Source organism: Lontra canadensis, unplaced genomic scaffold (assembly GCF_010015895.1).
Source record: "Lontra canadensis isolate GAN:19392208 unplaced genomic scaffold, GSC_riverotter_1.0 scaffold1, whole genome shotgun sequence".
Lineage (NCBI taxonomy): Eukaryota > Metazoa > Chordata > Mammalia > Carnivora > Mustelidae > Lontra > Lontra canadensis.
The window spans coordinates 11809328-11830591 of record NW_022630995.1 but is presented as its reverse complement, the minus strand read 5'-3'; the positions used below and the strand labels follow the sequence as shown (position 1 = coordinate 11830591).

The 21264-nt window shown below is 37.6% G+C and overlaps 1 protein-coding gene across 2 annotated transcripts in view; it reads right to left on the bottom strand.

The window, feature by feature from the left end:
* SULT1B1 (sulfotransferase family 1B member 1) overlaps window positions 1-19650 on the bottom strand; it is a 28647-nt gene extending 8997 nt beyond the window's left edge. The window contains exons 1-4 of one of the 2 annotated variants that reach the window (XM_032845783.1): window positions 19390-19650; window positions 12208-12394; window positions 11806-11934; window positions 1858-1955 (exon numbers count right to left, since the gene is read on the bottom strand). In XM_032845783.1, the coding sequence (XP_032701674.1) occupies window positions 1858-1955; window positions 11806-11934; window positions 12208-12355 (375 nt within the window). In that variant the 5' untranslated portion in view covers window positions 12356-12394; window positions 19390-19650. Of the gene's footprint in view, window positions 1-1857; window positions 1956-11805; window positions 11935-12207; window positions 12498-19389 lie in introns of those variants that run through there. The other variant, XM_032845703.1, reaches the window with a different exon arrangement.
* Between the last annotated feature and the right edge of the window lie 1614 nt (window positions 19651-21264).

Below are 21264 nucleotides of genomic sequence, written 5' to 3'. Positions count from 1 at the left end.
CTAGCAAGACTAAAAAAAAGAAGACACACAACCAATATCAAGAAAAAAAAAAACAACAACAGGAGGTATCACAACAAATCTTACAGCCGTTAAAATTATAATGAGTATGGGGGCGCCTGGGTGGCTCAGTGGGTTAAAGCCTCTGCCTTCGGCTCAGGTTATGATCCCAGGGTCCTGGGATCGAGCCCCACATTGGGCTCTCTGCTCAGCGGGGAGCCTGCCTCCTCCTCTCTCTCTCTGCCTGCCTCTCTGCCTACTTGTGATCTCTGTCTGTCAAATAAATAAATAAAATCTTAAAAAAATTATAACGAGTATGAAAAGATGCTCAATATCACGTCATCAGGGAAGTGAAAACTAAAGCAACAATGAGACAGCACTCTGTACTTATCAGAATGACCAATATCCAGAAAACTGTCACCAAATCCTGGTGAGGTTTTGAGCAGCAGGAGCTCTCATTCATTCCTGATGTGATTGCAAAAATGGTACTGATATTTTGGAAGACGCTTTGGCGATTCTTACACCACTAAACATAGTTTTACCTACAATCCAGCAATCACACTGCTTGGTGTTTATCCAAAGTTGAAAAATAAGGTCCACACAAAAAACTGCTAGTGGATATATAGAGCAGCTTTGTTAATAATTTCCAAAATGTGGAAGGAAACAAGATGTACTTCAGTAGGTGAATGAATGAACTGGGATACATCCAGACAATGGAATATTATTACACAGCACTAAAATGAAATGAGCTATCAAGCCATGAAAAGACATAGAAGAACCTCCAATGCATATTACTACGTGAAATAATGCAATTTGAAAAACCTACATATGATTATGTCTTCTACCTTTTGGAAAAGGTCATACAGTTAGATTTCTATTCATAAGAAGGTGTATACATTTTCATTGCCTCCATGAAAACTATGGAGTCAATACCAAGAGGGATGTAAGCTAAGTAAGCTAATGTAAGCTATGAATTTTAGGTGATTATGATGTGTCAATGTGGGCTCATCAGCTGGAACAAATGTACCACTCTAGTGGGGGATAGTGATAATAGGTATGCATGTGTAGGGGCAGGGGACATTTGGGAAATCTCTTTGTCTTCCACTCAATTTTGCTGTGAACCTAAAATTGCTCTAAAAATAAAATTGCTATTAAAAATACAGTCTGTTCAAAGAAAGAATAAGAAGAGAATTATGGGGGTGCCTGGAAGCCTCAGTCAGTTAAGCATCTGCCTTCATCTCAGGTCATGATCCCAGGGTCCTGGGATAGAGCCCTGTATCAGATTCCCTGTTCAGCAGGGATTTTGCTTCTCCCTCCCCCTTTGCTGCCTCTCACTCAAATACATAAATAAAATCTTTTTAAAAAGGAGGAGAATTATGAAACACTTTTCATTACAAAATTCCACAACCTAGAATTCCTCACCCATCACAAACTAGCAAAATTCAGTTAAGTTGAAATAGATAATTAGACTAGTCCCACAAATATTAAAGAAATTGAATTTCAAATTTAAAAGTTCCTAGAAGCAAATATCCAGACACAAAGGTTTCACTGGAGAGTTTTGTCAAATAACCAAACACGAACTGACATTCTTAGGTTGAGTTTTCAGAGGCGGCCAGCGTATCTGGGGTAGCTGGGGAATGATAGCAGCGATGCTGTGCCGAGGGGATCCTGTTGCCACATACCTTTGACAAACTTGAATATGTAGATTTAGGCTGAAATACATCAATTTTTAATGGAAACACTTTTTCATGTAATTCAGTTCTCATGGTATCAAACAAAATATTTGAGCAATTGCTTATTATGTGCATGATTAAAGGGATAGGGTCACATTAAAAAAATGACTTGCCATGTGGAATGTACCTTGCAGTTGTTCTCCCAGAAAGACTTAGGAAGGAGATCAATTGGTAGATGCGTCTTCACAAGCCGCGGTGATGGATTCTTTCCTAATTGTTCTATTCCTGGGAAAATTTTAGTTTAATATATAGATACATTAGAGTCTTCAAGGAGCCAGCATTTCCTGATTTTCTCTGACCTTTTGAAATATTTTTGAGAAGTATACAATGCTGCTAAATTTTAAATCAATCACAGGTATTATCAGGCAAAATTGCATAATGGTTAAGAGCACAGCGGTGAGGTTAGCCTCCTTGGGTTCAAATCCTAAGTCTGTCGCTTACTCATTGTGACATTTGAAAGTATGCTAGTCTCTGTGTTGCACTTTTTCCATCTCCAAAATGAGAAGTAATAATATCAGTGTTAGCAATTTGGAGTTTATCATTGCTTGCATTATTATAAATAATTATGAAAATAGTTTCTGTTTCTCAAAGAGAGATGGATAACTACCAATCATATCACCTATTGTTTTGCACTTGTTCTTACTATAGAGATGGTGTTATGTCTGTAGAACATCGCTGTTACACCTGCCTTTTTTCATTATTTCCTCTATGAGTCATATGTACATACGTGCAAAATGAAAATGTTCTGTAATATTTAGGTGTTAGCTGAACTAACCAAACGCAAACAACTAATATGTGGGAGAATTTGGTTTCAAATCAAGTCATTGGATAAGGGGTATGTCAACTTCCCTGAGACAGAAAATATCAGCTTATTTTGTCTAGTCAGAGGTAGGATGTTCCCAGGGGCCTGGATCTCAGAAATAAGTAACTTGGTCATTCTGGAGGCACTTTTGGGATGGAAATACATTCAGAATTCCTGACATAGACTAGGAAAAGTGGAGCCGACCTTTTTTTTTTTTAATTATTTTTATTAATATATAATGTATTATTTGCCCCAGGGGTATAGGTCTGCAAATCATCAGACTTACACACTTCATAGCACTCACCATATCATGTACCATCCCCAAGTGTCATAACCCAATCATCCTCTCCATACCCCCCCTTCCCCCAGCAACGTTCAGTTTGTTTTGTAAGATTAAGAGTCTTCCTCCCAATCCCATCTGTTTCATTTTTTCCTTCCCTACCCCCCAATCCCTCCACTCTCCTTCTCAACTTCCTCATATCAGAGAGATCATATGATAATTGTCTTTCTCTGATTGACGTATTGTGCTCAGTTCCAACCACATTGTTGTAAATGGAGCCAACACTTTTAATTTAACTATTCTTTTAATGTACTCAGTGGTCTTTATCACATCCCAGATATATCTTTTAATGATGTCATACTCTATAGAGTCATCAACACTTAACATCTCTTTCAGATTTCGTATCCAATAAATCTTAGAATCCTATGCATTGTCTCCTCAATATGACTTATATCCAGTCTCAGCTCTAGATTACCTGTTAACCTTACATATCTTCCCACCTTTTGCATACAAAGGCACACCTGCTCAAAATTGCATCTGACTCACTCATTTGAAATTATCTTATGCTCCATTTGTTTACAGAAAGTTATTACATATGCTAAAAAGCCACTCAATCTCTATTAAAATATCCTTTCAAAATGTTTTAGGGGCATCTAGGTGGCTCGGTTGTTGAGTCTGCCTTCAGTTCAGGTCATGATCCTAGTGTCCTAGGATGGAGCCTGGCTTTGGGCTCCCTGCTCAGTGGGAGGCCTGCTTCTCCCTCTCCCACTCCCCCTGATGTGTTCCCTCTCACTGTGTTTCTCTCTAAATAAATAAAATCTTTTTAAAATAAATATTTTAAAAATAAATAAATAAAATAAAATATTCTATATATTGTTTACTTTTGTTACAGTCTATTTACTTGTTTATTTATTTGTTGTCAGTTCCCATGCTTCTTCCCCACCGTACCACCAGCCCCAAACACACACACGAGAATGGAGATTCCACAAGAGCCAGGATGTAGCTCATTTTGAATGTTCTGTAGAGAACAATGCATAGCACATAGTTGTATCAGCATGCAGTTGTATTAGAAAGAATCTCTTAATTTTAATGTGGATAGAGTTGACTAATTTAGGAAATAAAGGTCAAGGATGCTAGTTAAATTTGAATTTCAGGTAACAGATACCTTTTAGTGTGAATATCTTCCATGCAATATTTGGGATGTACTTGGGTTAAATAAAATAGTTATTTATCTGAATTTCAAATTTAATTGAGTATCTTGACTTCTATCTGGAAACATTAATTACATACCTATAAAATTCCACCAAGTATTTTATTATGCAACTACTAATCTGGCAACTACAGCCACTTCATCTAGCATATAGAAATGAGAAATCATCATCTTCCACAATCCACTATTCCTCAATGACATGAACTTTTACATGTTTTTAAATGAAGTCTTCCCCTTATCTTCTGTTCCCCTTCACTCCCTCAACTTCATTGAAAGGTTCCTCAGACTCCAGGTTGTAATTGTTTTGCCATGTAAGGTGTTTAATGAACTCTTTACTACACAAATATGAATGTTAGGGATATGAAATTATATTATACACATTCATATTTAATTTCCAGAGTGAATCTGAGTGACAATTTACCCTCTTTTACCTGCTAAAACTCACTTACTCTCTGGTGATACTACTTTGATTCTATCAAATTTTCATTTCCTATTTTTTTATGACTCTGGAATCTTATCTCATTCTTGCATTCACTTTGTTTGCTTGTCCCAGCATAATTATTTTAGCTCCAAGATTCATCATTTGCACTGACTTCAGGCAACTACACAGAAGGAATGACACCCTCTCAGTTGGTTCTTCCCCGCCTATGGAAGTAACGAGCTCTGGTAGGGTAGGGAATTTGGATTCTGCTCTTTAAGTTGATAAAAACATTCATCACCATTCTTCCATCTTCCTATCCCAGTTTCCAGCAGCATTGGAAGGCCAGGACTCACTTCTTGAATTCTTCTCACTTGCCTACAGGACACCATACACTTAATTTTCTCTTAGATCACTGAGTAGTTCTTAAAAACTATAAGCCCTACATGATCTGTCCCTGTCTAGTCTCCAGTTGGTTTGTTTTTTGTTGTTGCTGTTGTTTTTTTGGTTTTTGTTTGTTTTTAAATCTCACTTTTCCCCTTTTGTTGTTGTTTGGTTCCTAGACTACACCAAGGTCTTTTCTGCTTCTAGACCTATATACCTAATGCTCACCTTCATGAAATATGTTTTCTCCAACCATGTGCATGAATCTGCATCTCAATTCAGAGTAGATATCCCTACATATCCACTCTAAAGTAAACAATTTGTTGTTCCCTATTCTTTGGATATGTGAGCCCAATAATCATATATTATTGGTTTATTTACTTATTTAGTGGCACAATATTACTATAAACTCCTTGGGGGTAGGGCACTGAATTTACTAATCATTTTATATCTAACCTATAGCACAGTGCAAAATTTGGAAGCACTTAATAAATATTTGTGGAATGAAATATAAATTGTATTAATAATAAATTTATGTTTGAGAGTTGTTGGTACTTCCTTACTTATTTAACTACAGCAAAGTTCTAAATTAGAAATTTATTAATCTAATCTACCACATTCTATACAACAAAAGTCAGTAAAAGATAGGAACTTTTTTTAAGTTATTAACCAAATTTTTAGTTATTTTCTACAACAAAACTCTTTCATCTTAGGTCATCATACCTGGATATACAATGAATTAAACTACAGTTTCTCTATACATCTCAGTGATTGTACTGCTTACAAACTTCCACTTTATATTACCAAATTAACTCCATTTTCTTTGAATGTAAATCATAAATACAATAATTAATATGCTATATAAATAATATTATAGGGAGGAGACAAGATAGCAGAAGAGTAGGAGACTTTGTTTCATCTGCTCCCTTGAATTTAGTTGGATATCTGTCAAATCATTCTGAACACTCATGAATTCAGCCTGAGATGTAAGAAAATATATCTCAAATTCTATAAACAGAAAAGCAAATGCTTTTTGCATGGTGCGAGGTGTGGAGTGGTGAATCTGTGGGGAGTTATTGGAAGATAAATGGAGGGGAGGGGGAGTCTCTGTAAGTTGGCCATAGGAAAGTGATGATAACACTGGAGGGAAAAATCAGAACTCCTAGAAATCTACTCCAGTGAGACATCCTTTCTGAAAGGGGCTCAGGGATAAAAAGGGCAGAATTCTAAGTAGGTTACTGTAGTCTCGGGATTCCAGGAGACAGAACGAACAGGGGTGACTGAACCAGCAGGTACCCAAGCATTGGAGGGGAAACTGGTTACAGTCAGCAAGCCCAAGAAGGGATTTTCAGCTCAGGTCACCATAAGCCCCAAGGGGGGCCAATTAGGTGACCACTTTTTGCCTGAGCACCCTGAAAAGGATTGGAACTCATAAGCCATTTACCATTCCCTGGGAGGGGTGAAATGGCTGTGCCCACTACTGGGCAACAGCTCTCAGGGTTGTGGGTGCCCCAGAAAGGACAGTAGGGTGACACCCAGCCGTGTCCTGGAAGCGGCAGAGCAGGGTACACACATGATCCCACAACAGCTCACAGTTTCAATGGACAGTAGCCCCAAAAGGAGTCCCTGGGACTCCCGCAGGGGGCATTACAGTAGGCTCCTACCACAAGAGTCTGTGGAGTTTGGAACAAGCAAAAGTGAAAACTATTTGTCCCAGAGTGTTTATTGAAGAAGTGGGAATGCGATCTTTCAGCTCTGAGTCAGAGATCTGGGTACGGCCATTTTTACTCTGATCCTCTATAGAGGTGCAGAGAGCCTTCGGGGAACAAAAGTGACACAAAGGACCCGCTTACACTGAGCCCAGACCCCTGGCAAGGGGTGGGGCAACTCTGCCTGGGCAAACTGACACCTGAAAAACAGCATAGCAGGCCCCTCGCCCAGAAGACAAACTGGAAGAATAGGTGGACAAGTTTGTGGATCCCACAAGACCGTAAAACTCCAGGGCCAGGGGAAAACAGTACATTAAGCTCTCGGTGTTTTCTCACTATTTGTTTATCTTTCAGTCTAAATTTTTCCATTTCTTCTTTTTTTTTTAATCATTTTCCCATTTCAACTGGATTCTTATTTTACCAACTGATGTTTCTAAGTCAGTGTTTGACTTTTATTTTTCACATCTACATTTTATAGATATATGCTTCGTTTTAGTCCTTTTTCACTCTATTCAATTTTATACACACACACACACACATAAGTTCTGCTTTCTTTGTAACTTTAAGATGTAGTGTCTTCTAACACACCAAACAAAATTCAATCAGGAAAATGTAGATCACGTGGCTTTGCCCACCCTATGAGATTTTAGTCTCTCTCCCCATGCTCTTTTTTTTTTTTTTTTTTTTTTTTTTTGGTTTTGGTTTTGGTTTTATTTGTTTTTCTGTTGTGGTTTCCAACCATTTCAGATTTGTCTAGGATGTATGTTCTGATCAAAAGACACAGGGTATCAGGTTGGATTAAAAGAAAAAAAAAGATCCATCCATACACTGTGTACAAGAGACTCATTTTAGACCTAAATACACTTCCAGACTGAAAGTGAGGGAGTGGACAACCATTTACCACACTCATGGATCTTAAAAGAAAGTTGGGGTAGCAATCCTCATATCAGACAAATTAGATTTTAAACCAAAGACTGTAGTAAGAGATGTAGAGGTACACTATATCACATTTAAAGGGTCTATCCAACACAAAGATCTAAAACTAATGATTGTAAATATTTATGTCCCTTACATGGGAGGAACCAATTATATAAGCCAATTAATAACCAAAGTAAAGATACACATTGATAATAATACATTAATAGTAAGGGACTTCAACATCCCACTCACAGCAATAGATAGATCATCTAAGCAGAAGATCAATAAAGAAACAAGGTCTTTGAATGACACACTGGACCAGACGGACTTCACAGAGATATATAGAACATTCCATCCTAAAACAACAGAATACTCATTCTTCTCCAGTGCACACGGAACTTTCTCAAGAATAGAGCACATAATGGGTCGCAAATCAGGTCCCAACTGATACCAAAAGACTGAGATTATTCCCTGCATATTTTCAGAACATGATGCTTTGAAATTTGAACTCAATCACAAGAGGAAATTTGGAATTTCCTCTTGAAGTTTAAGGAGCATCCTGCTAAAGAATGAATGGGTCACCCAGGAAATTAAATGAGAAGTTAAAAAATTCATGGAAACTAATGGGAATGAAAATACATCAGTTCAAAACTGCTGGGATACAGCAAAGGCAATCCTAAGAGGAAAGTACATGGCAATACAAGTCTTTCTCAAAAAATTAGAAAAACCTCAAATACACAAGCTAACCTTACACCTAAAGGACCTGGAGAGAGAGCAGTGAATAAAACCTAAACCCAGCAGGAGAAGAGAAATAATAAAGATTAGAGCAGAAATCCAACAAAATAGAAACCAGAAGAATAGTAGAACAGATCAAAGAAACCAGAAGGTGGTTTTTTTGAAAGAATTAATAAGATCGATAAACCTCTGGCCAGCCTTACCCTAAAGAAAAGAGAAAGGACCCAAATTAATAAAATCATGAATGAAAGGGGAGAGATCAAGACCAACACCAAGAAAATACAGACAATTTTAAGAGCATATTACGAGTAAAACAGAACTATCAACAGCAAGGAAATTAGAGAAATAATCAAAAACTTCCCAAAAAACAAGATTCCAGGGCCAGATGGCTTCTCGGGGGAATTATACCAAACATTTAAAGCAGAAATAATACCTATTTCTCCTGAGGCTATCTCAAAAATAGAAATGGAAGGAAAAAGTACCAAACTTGTTCTATGAGGCTAGTTTTGCCTTGATCCCCAAACTAGGCAAAGAGCCCATCAAAAAAGAGAATTACAGACCAATATCTCTGATGAACATGGATGCTAAAATTCTCACCAAGATACTAGCCAGTAGGATCCAACAGTACATTAAAAAGAATATTCATCATGACCAGTGGAATTTATTACTAGATTTCAAGGGTGGTTCAACATTCACAAATCCATTAACATGCTAGATCACATTAATCATTAATAAAAGAAAAGTTAAGAACCATATGATCCTCTCAAATAATGCAGAAAAGGCATCCCTTTTTGATTAAAACTCTTCAGGATATAGGAATAAAGGGAATTAATCTCAGTGTCATAAAAGCCATCTATGAAAAGCCCACAATGAATATCATTCTCAATGGGGGAAAACTGAGAGTTTTTCCCTTAAGGTCAGGAACATGACAGGGATGCCCACTCTCACCACTTTTGTTCAAAATAGTACTAGAAGTGCTAACCTCAGCAATCAGACAATAAAAAGAAATAAAGACATTCAAATTTGCAAAGACGTCAAACCTCACTCTTCATAGATTTCATAACATTCTATATGGAAAACCCAAAAGACTCCAGCCCAAAATTTCTAGAACCCATACGGAATTCAGCAACGTGGCAGGGTACAAAATCAATGCACAGAAATCAGTTCCATTTCTATACACTAACAATGTGAATGAAGAAAGAAAAATTAAGGAATCAATCCATTTATAATTGCACCAAAAACCATAAGATACCTAGGAATAAAACTAACCAAAGAGGTAAAGGATCTGTACTCTAGAAACTACAGAACACTTATGAAAGAAGTTGAGGAAGACAAAAAAAATGGAAAAACATCCCATGCTTGTGGATTGGAAGAATAAATATCGTGAAAATATTTATGCTGCCCAGAACAATCTTCAATGCAATCCTTATCAAAAAACCATCAACATTTTTCACAGAGCTGAAACAAACCTAAAATGTATATAGAACCAGAAAAGATCATAGGAATACAAATAGCCAAAGGAATGTTGAAAAAGAAAACCCAAGCTGGTGGTGTCACAATGCCTGACTTCAAGCTCTATTACAAAGCTGTGATCATTAAGACAGCTTGGTATTGGCACAAAAACAGACACACAGATCAAAGGAACAGAACAGGGAGCCCAGAAATGGACCCTCAATTCTATAGTCAACTAATCTTCAACAGAACAGGAAAGAATATCCAATGGAAAAAAAGATAGTCTCTTCAATAAATGGTGCTGGGAAAATTGGACAGTGACATGCAGAATAAAACTGGACCATTCTCTTACACCACACACAAAGATAAACTCAAAATAGATGAAAGACCTAAATATGAGATAGGAATCCATCAAAATCCTAGAGGAGAACACAGGCAGCAACCTCTGTAGCCTCAGCCAAGCAACTTCTTACTAGACATGTGTCTAAAGGCAAGGGAAACAAAAGCAAAAATGAACTATTGGGACTCCATCAAAATAAAACACTTCTGAATGGCAAAAGAAATAGACACCAAAACTAAAAGGCAACCTATGGAATGGGAGAAGATACTTGCAAATGATACAACAGATGAAGGTCTGGAATCCAAGATCTATAAAGAACTTCTCAAACTCAACACCTGAAAAACAAATAATCCAGTCAAGAAACAGGCAGAAGACATGAACAGATACTTCTCCAAAGAAGACATCCAAATGGTCAATAGACACTTGAAAAAATGCTCCACATCACTTGTCATCAGGGAAATACAAATCAAAGTCACATTGTGATACCACCTTACACCAGTGAGAATTAACAAAACATGGAAAACAAATGTTGGAGAGGACGTGGAGAAAGGGGAACCCTCTTATACTGTTGGTGGGAATGCAAGCTGGAACAGCCTCTCTGGAGGTTCCTCAATAAGTTAAAAATAGAACTACCCTACCACTCAGCAATTACACTACTGGGTATTTACCCCAAAGATACAGATATAGTGAAAAAAAGGCACCCCTATGTTCATAGCAGCAATGTCCACAATAGCCAAACTGTGGAAGGAGCTGAGATGTCTTTGAACAGATGAATGGATAAAGATGTAGTTAATATATACAAAGGAATATTACTCAGTCATAGAGAAGATGAATACTTACCATTTACATCAACATGGACAGAACTGGAGGGTATTATGCTAAGTGAAATAAGTCAATCAGGAGCTCCAGGGGTGCAATGAGGGAGCAGGAGGCTGGCTGAGGACAAAAGCTGGCACCTTGTACCCCCTCTCCACCGGCTTCCCTTGGTAATATGTGTAACATTCCTCAGGTACCCCTGACCGCCATAAACGAGAAACAAATAGTTAACTTGCAGAGATCACAATCCTGCAAGTCAGGAATCTCCCAACTATCTTGATGTTAATGGCTTGCCAAAAGACAACATTGATCAAGCCTCCGGTATCCCTGCACCTTGTAGGCCCTCTTTAGCATATGAAAGCTCCATTGAAACCTCCCTTTCCCTCACGTTCCCCCAACTGCAGGGTACATAGCCTACCATCCCTTACAACCCAGGGCAGCTGCAGCTCTTCCTGCCCATGGGTCCTGCCCTGTGCTTTAATAAACCACCATTTTGCACCAAAGATGTCTCAAGGATTCTTTCTTGGTCATCGGCTCCGGACCTCACCCCAACGAATCTCACCTATGTTCTAGAACTTCATCACTTATACAAAATAAGTCAGTAAGAGAAAGACAATTATCCTATGGTTTCATTCATATGTAGAATATAAGACAGCACAGAGGATAATAGGGGAAGGGAGAGAAAACGGAATAGGAAGAAATCAGAGAGGGAGACAAACCATGAGAGGCTCTTGACTCAGGGAAACAAACAGTGTTTCTGGAGGTGGGGTATGTGGGGTGATGGGGTAATTGGATGATGGGCATTAAGGAGGGCACCTAATGTGATGAGCACTGGGTGTTATAAGCAACTAATGAAACACTGAACACTAAAACGAGAAATAATGATGTAGTATATGTTGGCTAACTGAATTTAAATTAAAAAGAAAATTTGGTTTTGAATTTTAAAAAAATAATAAAAATTTAAAAATAATAATATTATAAAATTATAATTCCCAAGTAGTTTAAAATTACCTGAAGTTCTTAGTCCAGGGACGGCCATTTCCAACATTGGCACTTTAACTGTTATAAAATCCCTCTTACATTTTTCAACATCTCCATTATTTAGAACCATGTCCACAATTTCACTAGCCCAAGTGGTACCTGTGGTGAAAGGCAACAATTTTTAGAAACCATCACTTGAATGAGGGGGGAGAGGGGAGTCCCTACAGGTAGTCTGCCATCTTAATACATTCTATTAGAAACTTAATTCTGCAATTTCCCTTTCTGTGCCCCAAATGCTCATTTAAACATACTCAAAAGTATATGGCTAGACTGGCTGATAGGAATATTAATTTTATTTAGGATGATAATGATTTTGTAGAGAGGAAACAAAGACTGAAGCCAGATCTGCCTCTGTCAGTCCACAAAACTCACCTGATTTGGGGTAAGTGGCTATCACGATGTCTTCTGGCCTGCTGTGGAACTGTTCAATCCTTTCCCAGTTGTTTGCAAAAGCATAGGTCATGGGATAGCCATGAATCAGCTTCAGATTTTTTCTGAGGACATCTTTTGGGGAAATCATTTTGGTACCAGGTTGTACAAATACTTAATAGAATATTTTCTGACAGTCCAATCATGGGAAAATAAAGAAGATCAAAATCAGAAACGGAATAACTAAGGCTGTTCTTAAGACACTATTACTCAATGAGAGTGAAATTGGCCTTTAACACTCAGCATGCGGAGATCTAAATACAAAGGGCATTTTTGTGGGTATAAAGTTGTAGATTGCAAGAGCAGCAACTGGCTCAGTGACAAGCAGCACAAAGGTCTTTACTGGAACTTTTTTACAGAAATGAAACTGCACATCTTAGAATTGAAAATCTGATTTTACAGAAATATGCTAAGAATTATCTGGACTTAAGGCAAAATAAACTACCATTCATCATTACACTTCCGTTGTACCACATTTTTCCTTTTTGGAAATCCAGTGTCTTTCTTACCTTTGTTTTTCTATACAAAATGATGAGGGAACAGAAGGTTGGCTGAGGACAAAGCAAAAGGCTGACATCTGCAACCTCCCCCGACCCCCACTCCTCGGTGGGACATATGTGACATTCTTTAGGAATCTCCCACCCATCCTACCCATCTTAATGTTAATACCTTACTAGAGGGCAAAACGACCTTCCTAATGTCAAGGTCTCTGGTATCCAGTATCTTCGTAGGTCCACTTTAGCATGTGAAAGTTCTATTGAAACCTCCCTTTTCCTTACTTCCCCTACCCGCATGGTACATAACCAGCCACCCCTCACAACCCCAGGGCAGCAGCTCTTCCTAACCACAGGTCCTGTCCCCCTGCTTTAATAAAACACCATTTTGCACCAAAGATGTCTCAAGAATTCTTTCTTGGTCACCCCACCAAACCTCACCTATATTCTAGAACTTCATCATATAACACATTTGTTTTCTCTGCTTCTAAGATTTTCTTTTTCCTTTTTTTTTTTTTTATTTGAGTGTAGTTGACACACAAAGTTACATTATTTCAACATAGGTGTACAACATAGTGATTCAACTTCTCTATACTTAGCTCTGCTCCCCACAGGTGTAGCTGCCATCTGTTAGTGTACAACATTATTATAATATCACTGACTATATTCCCTATGCTGGGCCTTATAGTCCCATAACTAAGATCACTGGTTTTTGTCAATAGAATTATCATCTGCATTAGTGTGGTCATTTTCACAAGGGGTGTGTGTGTGTGTGTGTGTGTGTGTGTGTGCATGTTTCAGATTTACTGAGCTTCTTGGAATTGTGGCTTTAAAGTCATGTCTTCAAATGATTTTTCTGTCTCTCTTTCCTTCTGGACCCCAGGCCACATATAGTTATTCATAGCTCACTGATGCTCTATTCCTTTTTAAAAATCCTTTTCTCTCTTTGTGTTTCATTTTGAATAACATCTATCATTGTGCCTTCATGTTCACTACTAACCTATTCTTCTGCAATGTGTAATGTGATGTTAACCCCACCTACTGCATGTTTACCTTAGACCTAGTTTCCCCCTCAGGATTATCATTTTGGAAATGATTATATTTTTGTTCTCAACTTTTCATGCATATTGAATACAGTTATAATTCCTGTCTTAAGACCTTTATTTGCTAATTCCATCATCGTGTTAGTTCTAGGTTGCTTTCTCAATTGAATACATTTTTTTTATTATGTTTTTTTTTTCTGCCTCTTTGCATGCCTGATTATTTTTTATTGGATGTCTTGTCTTGTCTCCTTGAAGTGTGGCCTGGGAATTCCTTCAAGGCAGTAATCTGGGGAAATCATATGGCTCAATTTTTGTTTGTTTGTTTGTTTCCTATCCACTATCTTTCATTTGGTTGCTTCATGCAAAAGGTGAATCTAGTTCCTGTTATTCGATCTTGCTCAGAAACTACGATGATTAATTTTATGGATCAATTTCACTGCACCATGAGATGCCCAGATACATTTGCTTAGGTATTATGCTGAGTATTTCTGTGAGGGTGTTTTTGGAAGACATTAATATTCAAATTGGTATATTGAGTAAATCAGATTGCCCTTCTTAAAGCTGAAGGCCTGAATAGAACAAAAGGCTGACCCTCTCCCAAATGAGAGAGAATGCTTCTTTCCTGATGGTCTTTGAATTGTGACATCAGCCTATTTCCTGTCTTCACAATGGAACTAAAACATTGACTTTTCCTAAATCTTGTACCTGACAGCTTTCAAACTAAAACATCAAATCTCTTGGTTCTTAAGCCTTCAGTCTCAGACTGGAACTAAAGCATCAGCTGTGCGGGGTCCCCAACTTGCCAACTTATCCTATTGGATCTTCAACCACATAAACCAGGTAAAATAAAGATATAATAAATTCCTTTATACACACACACATACACAAATACACATATAATGTACATACATATATATAATAATATATAATATAATGTACGTATGTATATATAATAAAAATTGCTTTGCAAACTCTTTGATTAACAATTATTCTAATCATAATCATACTAATAATACTAACTCTGAATTAGAATCTCATTGCTAAGTCTTCAAAAATTTTGAGTCATGGGAGGAAGGTCTATTATATTCTCTATTCTCTAGAGAAACAGAAACAATATTACATATTATGTATATACATGCATATATGTATACATATGTATGTATATGGAGAGAGAGAGAAAGAGAGAAAATTTATTATAAAGAATTGGCTCCTGTAATTATGAAGGCTGAAAATTCCCCAGATGTATAGATGGCAAACTGGAAACCCAGGATTGCCAATGGTTTAGTTCTAATCTGAAAGCCAGCAAGTTTAAGACCCAAGAACAACCAATGCTTCAGTTTGAGTGTGAAAGCAGAAAAAAACTGATGTCTCAGCTCCAAGTCTGACAAGATGAATTCTCCCCCATTCCCAGGAAGGTCAGCCTTTTTATTCTATTCAGGCTTTCAACTGATTGGATAAAGCCCATTCACATTAGAAAGGGCAACTTACTTTATTCAGTCTGCCAATTTAAATGTTGTTAATCTCTTCCAGAAATACCCTCACAGACCTAGAATAATGTTCGGCCAAATACCTGGGCTCCCTGTGGCCCAATAAAGTTGACACATAAAATTGACCATCATGCAGAATGACTCATTGTTTATTTTTTCCACTTCATCTCTACTGAATTTTGTAATTGAAACTTTGCTTTTACTATTATTTCTCATTTTACAACCCTCCTCTCAACACACATAGATTGTAAACATCCTAGAAACAGGAAGAAATGTAAAATGTAGAAGTTAAAGCATTCTTCATAATCTACTGTTCCATTTATTTCTGAGAATCTGTCAGTAAACAATAATACATAATATATACTACATATGAATAGAGTTTGAGTTAATAACAATTTGAATTATATAATATCTTAGATGAACTCTCATTACTGCTAGTAAAATAAGTATAACTGGACTTCAAAGATTGCCACCCAGAAGTTTTATCATATAAATATTTTGTAAGTAATTTGGTGATTTCAAAATTCCTTGGAGGTATTTTAAACAGTGATTGTACTTATTAAGCTTTCAATATTTACTTGTATAATGGGAGCTACAAACAAAATCACAAATTTAAAAGCTAGGTGCTGCTTAAACTGTTATCCATAAAATTAGTTTGTATAGAAAGAGGAATGTTTTTGATTACGAAAATCTTGTTGATACAATAGCCTGGTGTTTTAGAGGTAACTCTTCTACACATTCTCTAAAAAACATTCTAGAAGAGAGAAATTTGAACAAAGATTTCTTCATTTTACATTGTAAGATATGCATTGTATATCATAATTTTATATCTTATAATTAATATGAATGCACCAAAAATGTGTGTCTTTTTGTTTCCCCAGTAAAAGTTGTTATTAAACCATGGGTTTCTTTCTTTTTTTTTTTAATATTTTATTTATTTACTTGACACAGAGAGAGAGATCACAAGTAGGCAGAGCAGCAGGCAGAGATAGAGGAGGAGGCAGAGAGTAATGCGGGCTCGATCCCAGGACCCCGAGATCATGACCTGAGCCGAAGGCAGAGGCTTAACCCACTGAGCCACCCAGGTGCCCCAAACCACGGGTTTCTTTAAACATAAGGCATCTCATGCTAGAAAAACAGTAAAAATAGTTCAAATTTTGCATCCTTTTTACTCCTCATAAAGTAAAGGAGCTGGGTCCTTCAGAGGCTTGAAGAAGAACACATTGATGGAATAACAGAGGTTCTGCGCAGGAAGACACACAAATTTAGAGCAGGCAAGTTTCTGAAGTGAGATGCTGATGAAAGCTGAGTGGCCAGGGCATTTTAGGAAAATTATATTAAATATTCCATATTAAATGTTTGCCTTCTGTATGCTTCTTAATTATCTTCTGTTTGGCGGTGAATGTCTCGTTGCCTTAGCAGTCCCTTGCTAGCACAAGGGCAGAGTCTAGTAAAAGAAATTCTCCAGCATGAGTTACTATGGAATATTTCAGCAGCCTCAGGAAGGAAACAAATAATGTGGTTGGTCAGGAACCCAGCAGAAGCAGGAAGTGGAAAGGAGTGAAATTGAGTCTGTAAGCTCTGTACTTCAAATAAAGTAAATGTTGAATGAACTGAATGAGTGAATGATTGAACCCGCATATCCCACTCAGAATCTTCTAAGATCTTGGGGACAGTGTTACCTCCCAGTTTGGAGATATATATATATATATACATATATGGATATATGGATATATGGATGAGGGACAGCAGAAGTCAGCATAGTATATTTGGATATTAGATTGAGTTACAGACAATAAGTGCAACAGTTTTCCTTGAAACATTTTGTTCTACTAATTTTTTAACTGTTTCTTCACAGATTATATAAACATAAATATTGATCCCAAATATCATTTGAATGCTTTTATATTCTGAATTCATTGAGGAAAATGCATGAGGCTCTCTTTCTCTTCTTTGGTTCCAGAATAGAAAATTCAGTAGTGATATAATTGCACTAAACAGCTCTTACTCTACATACAGATTATTAGGGGAAAGCAAATAAATACAGAGCACACAGTTCCCATTTTTATACTGTCTGCTACAAATCATGTGGACAGATTTGTTCCCCACTTAGTGGGTGGTTAACGTTATTTTATACATTTATAATATCATTCCTGGGTCCATTCGTGTCTTCACTCATCCTTTTTCATTTCTTTATTAATTTTGATTTATTTGTACTATTGCTTTATATTTATATAATCAGTTTACAATTGCTATTCAAATATAGTTCATGTACAAGCACCATGTACTATTGGAATTACTTGAGAGCTTGTTAGAAAGGCAACATCTCAGGCCCCAATCTAGAATCAGAATTTACATTTTAACCAAGTCCCCAAGTAATTGCCATGCTCAAGAAAAGTGGGAAGCATGACTTTAAACCACTTTTCATCTACTCTTTAACAATGTAGGGTATATATAAATGATTTATCAAAATGAATTAACGTCTTCTAGAAAATAAATTGTATTGACTGGGCTACCCACTCTGATGATAAGTCTTTCATCTTGTGGATAAGATTAAGGAACAAGTTCAGAGTCTGCTCAAAGGCACACAAGTGTGTGGCAACAAGAAATAGACAAGTTTCCCAGCTCTGAGCCACTTGGTCATAGGGCAAATCTACCATGGGTGGAATTGCGCCAGAGTCAAAGTGTCTGTGATTTTCTCTTATCAAATTAGGGTGTTCACAATTTGTAAGGAAATTTTACTTTGACAAAGCAAACTTCCTTGAACAAAAACCTCAAGCTTTTCATGATGCAAAAATGTTGTCAGAGAAGCATGGATATGAGTAACAAGATGAAAATAAGGCAGCTGATTCTGAATACATCCTAGTCACATCTGGGAAGTGGGTGTAACCGATTCAGGAATCTAGGAGCAGTAGTCCTGATTTGCACTTGTTCTGACCCATGGATGATGAGTTCAGAATTACATGGGGAGACAGATGCAAATGGGTAAGCCTGGAAAACATAACATAACTAATGTCACTGAGCCAGAAACCTTGCAAGATGGTTTATGAGGGACATTTAAAATTATAAATATTAGTTTATATATAACTTTTAAATCCTACCCCAAACTGACAGTTTTATCTGGTTATATATGATAGGCTACATGACACCACAGGTCTTCCTAGTTGAGTGATAGGCTGAAAATTACAATGTCTAGAATTGGCTTCTAAAAAGATCAATGGTTAAAAAAAAAAAAGAGAGAGAGAGAGAGAGAGATGAAAACACCCCTCTTAGGAAAAACTAAAGGAGATACCTGACATTAAAACCAAATGGTTAGGATACCTGGGTGGCTCAGGCAGTTAAGTGTCTGCCTTCGGCTCAGGTCATGAACCCAGAGTCCTGGGATCTAGGCCCATGTCTAGCTCCTGCTCAGTGGGGAGTCTGTTTCTCCCTCTGCCCCGGCCCTGCTTGTGCGCGCCTTCTATTTCTCTCTTTCTCTTTCTCTCCCTGTCTCTCAAATAAATAAACAAAATCTTTAAAAATTTTTAAAAATAAAATAAGTAAAAAAATAAAACTGAATGGTTCTTTTAATGAGAAAAGAATATCTTTTAAAAGATTTTATTTGTTTATTTGACCGAGAGAGACAATCAAGAGAGGGAACACAAGCAGAAGAGGGAGAAGCAGCCTCCCCACAGAGTAGGGAGCCCCATGATGTGGGGCTCTATCCCAGGACTCTGGGATCTTGACCTGAGCCAAAGGCAGGCCCTTAAACGACTGAGCCACCCAGGCACCCCGAGAAAAGAATATTTCTTCTATTTTTTTTTCACTCTAATGAAGTCCAGTTTTATTCCTTTATGAGCCTTATAGTTTCATAAGACCCCCAATCCTGACATGCTTCAGAAAAGTCCAACTGAACCTAGGAAAATGAAAGTGATCACGGAAAGCCTGATAGATTGTTCACAGCATAAACAATACTCCGTTTCCTGTGGGAAAATTGGAATTAGGCAAAAGCATTTAAATCGCAAGCTTGTGTTCAAAACTGAAATCACTCGAGAAGCCCAAATGTTCTGCAGATGCCAGACAAAAACTTCAATAAAAGAGATTTTAAAAAGCAAAATTTACCTCACGCTTCAATCTCCTTCTTCAGTTTTCATTTTCAGCCAGTGGTGCTGGTGCTGACAAGAACCCTGGGAGCTGGTGGGAGTCCCTGGAAAGCAGGGCCAGGGGAGACCGGGGAGGCTCACTTCTGTCACCAGGAGAAAATTAAGTTCAGGATTTGATCTGAGAGTAGTAATCAGTGACTTTACAGACAGGTAAGATATAAAAAGGTTGAACTATACACACATGCACACGCATAGAGGCACGTACTGCTGTTTCAACAGCTGGCGGAGCCAGGAAGCTAGCCCTGAGAAGGAAATGGATCAGGGAGGTGGCCCGAAGTAAGCATACTCAGAGCGCCTGGATTTGACGGTTTCCTCAGGGTTGCAGAGTGTCTGAGAGAAATGCATAGGGGAAGTATCTGAAGCATCCATGTATGGAAGCCTGCTGCTTCTCTGCAGTTTATAAGAATGTCTTCTTGGGGTGCCTGGGTGGCTCAGTGGGTTAAAGCCTCTGCCTGCGGCTCAGGTCATGATCCCAAGTTTCTGGGATCGAGCCCCGCATCGAGCTTTCTGCTCAGCAGGGAGCCTGCTTCCACCCCCGCCCCCTCTGCCTGCCTCTCTGCCTACTTGTGATCTCTGTCTGTCAAATAAATAAATAAAATCTTTAAAAAAAAAAAAAAGAATGTCTTCTAACAATTTTGATCGTGATGAAAAGTCATTGGGTGTGTGAGCGTGTTTGTGTGTGTTCATGTGGAAGAAACCTGAGTTTCCAATGTCCTGGAAAGGGGAAATATATATAAACATTTACTAAAGATAATACTAAAGAATTTCATCAGGCAGAAACAGGGTAGAACTGATGGTTTCTGTCACTTTAATCATTTCTACAACCTCTCAGTATTTTTTTTTTTTTGTATGCTGAGTCACATATATACAAAGAAGGATTAAACAAGAAGCTTGTGTGTGGAGGGGAAGAAACTTTGCCCCAGAAATATGCTCCTGTTCTCTACCCCTGTTATCTGAGGCCCCACTGTGAGATTCTCTCATGGTCTATTTGCTGTAATCAACTCTTTAGGTAAGGGCCCTCCACAAGACAGATACAGATAAAACCACCAAGGCCTTGCTGTGGAGATTATACCTATGCAGAACTGGAAAATACAAAAAAGCCCAGAAGGAAATTAGCATGTCATTTAAGACCCTCCATTTTACTTACAGATGTTTAAGGAGATTTTAAAAATGTGTTTATGTCTTTAAAATATGTTGCCAGCAGATTCCTAGTTTTCTTTGAGAGCTGGTGTTGTTTCATTTTTGGTTTGTGTGGAGGGTAGGAATGTGTGAGAGACCAGGGAGAAAAATGTTTATGTGTGTGGGGTGTCAGGTACGCAAATCTGGACAACATCAAGATTGAGCATAGTAATGCTAGGCTAGCTCTTTTTGGGGATCCAGAACTGCTAATTTTTCCGAGATATTCTCTGAGCTAGTTCGTCCATTTTTTGTATGATTTTATGACTCTGCAAACTAAGGTTGGAATTTTTTTTTTCCTTTCAATGACACATAAAGCCCATAAATCCAATGACTCCCTCAGATCACCTTCCCTTCCTGCCAGGCTTCATTTAATCAAATGACACGTTGCAAAAACACAGGATCAACACAGTTCTTCCATTTGCAGCAGTGGGCCACCAAAAACAAAAGCTCATGTTATTGTATTTTCAATTAGGTATACAGATCCATGATTGAAAATGAATTATTGCTGTTAAAAAACAATTACATAGGCAAGATAATAATAGACATCTAGACTGCCTGGAATCAGGCAAAATTTAGAGAACCGTGGAATCATACCTCAGGAATTATAGGAATTATACCTTCATTTCTTAAATGAACTTATCAGTGAAAGAGATGA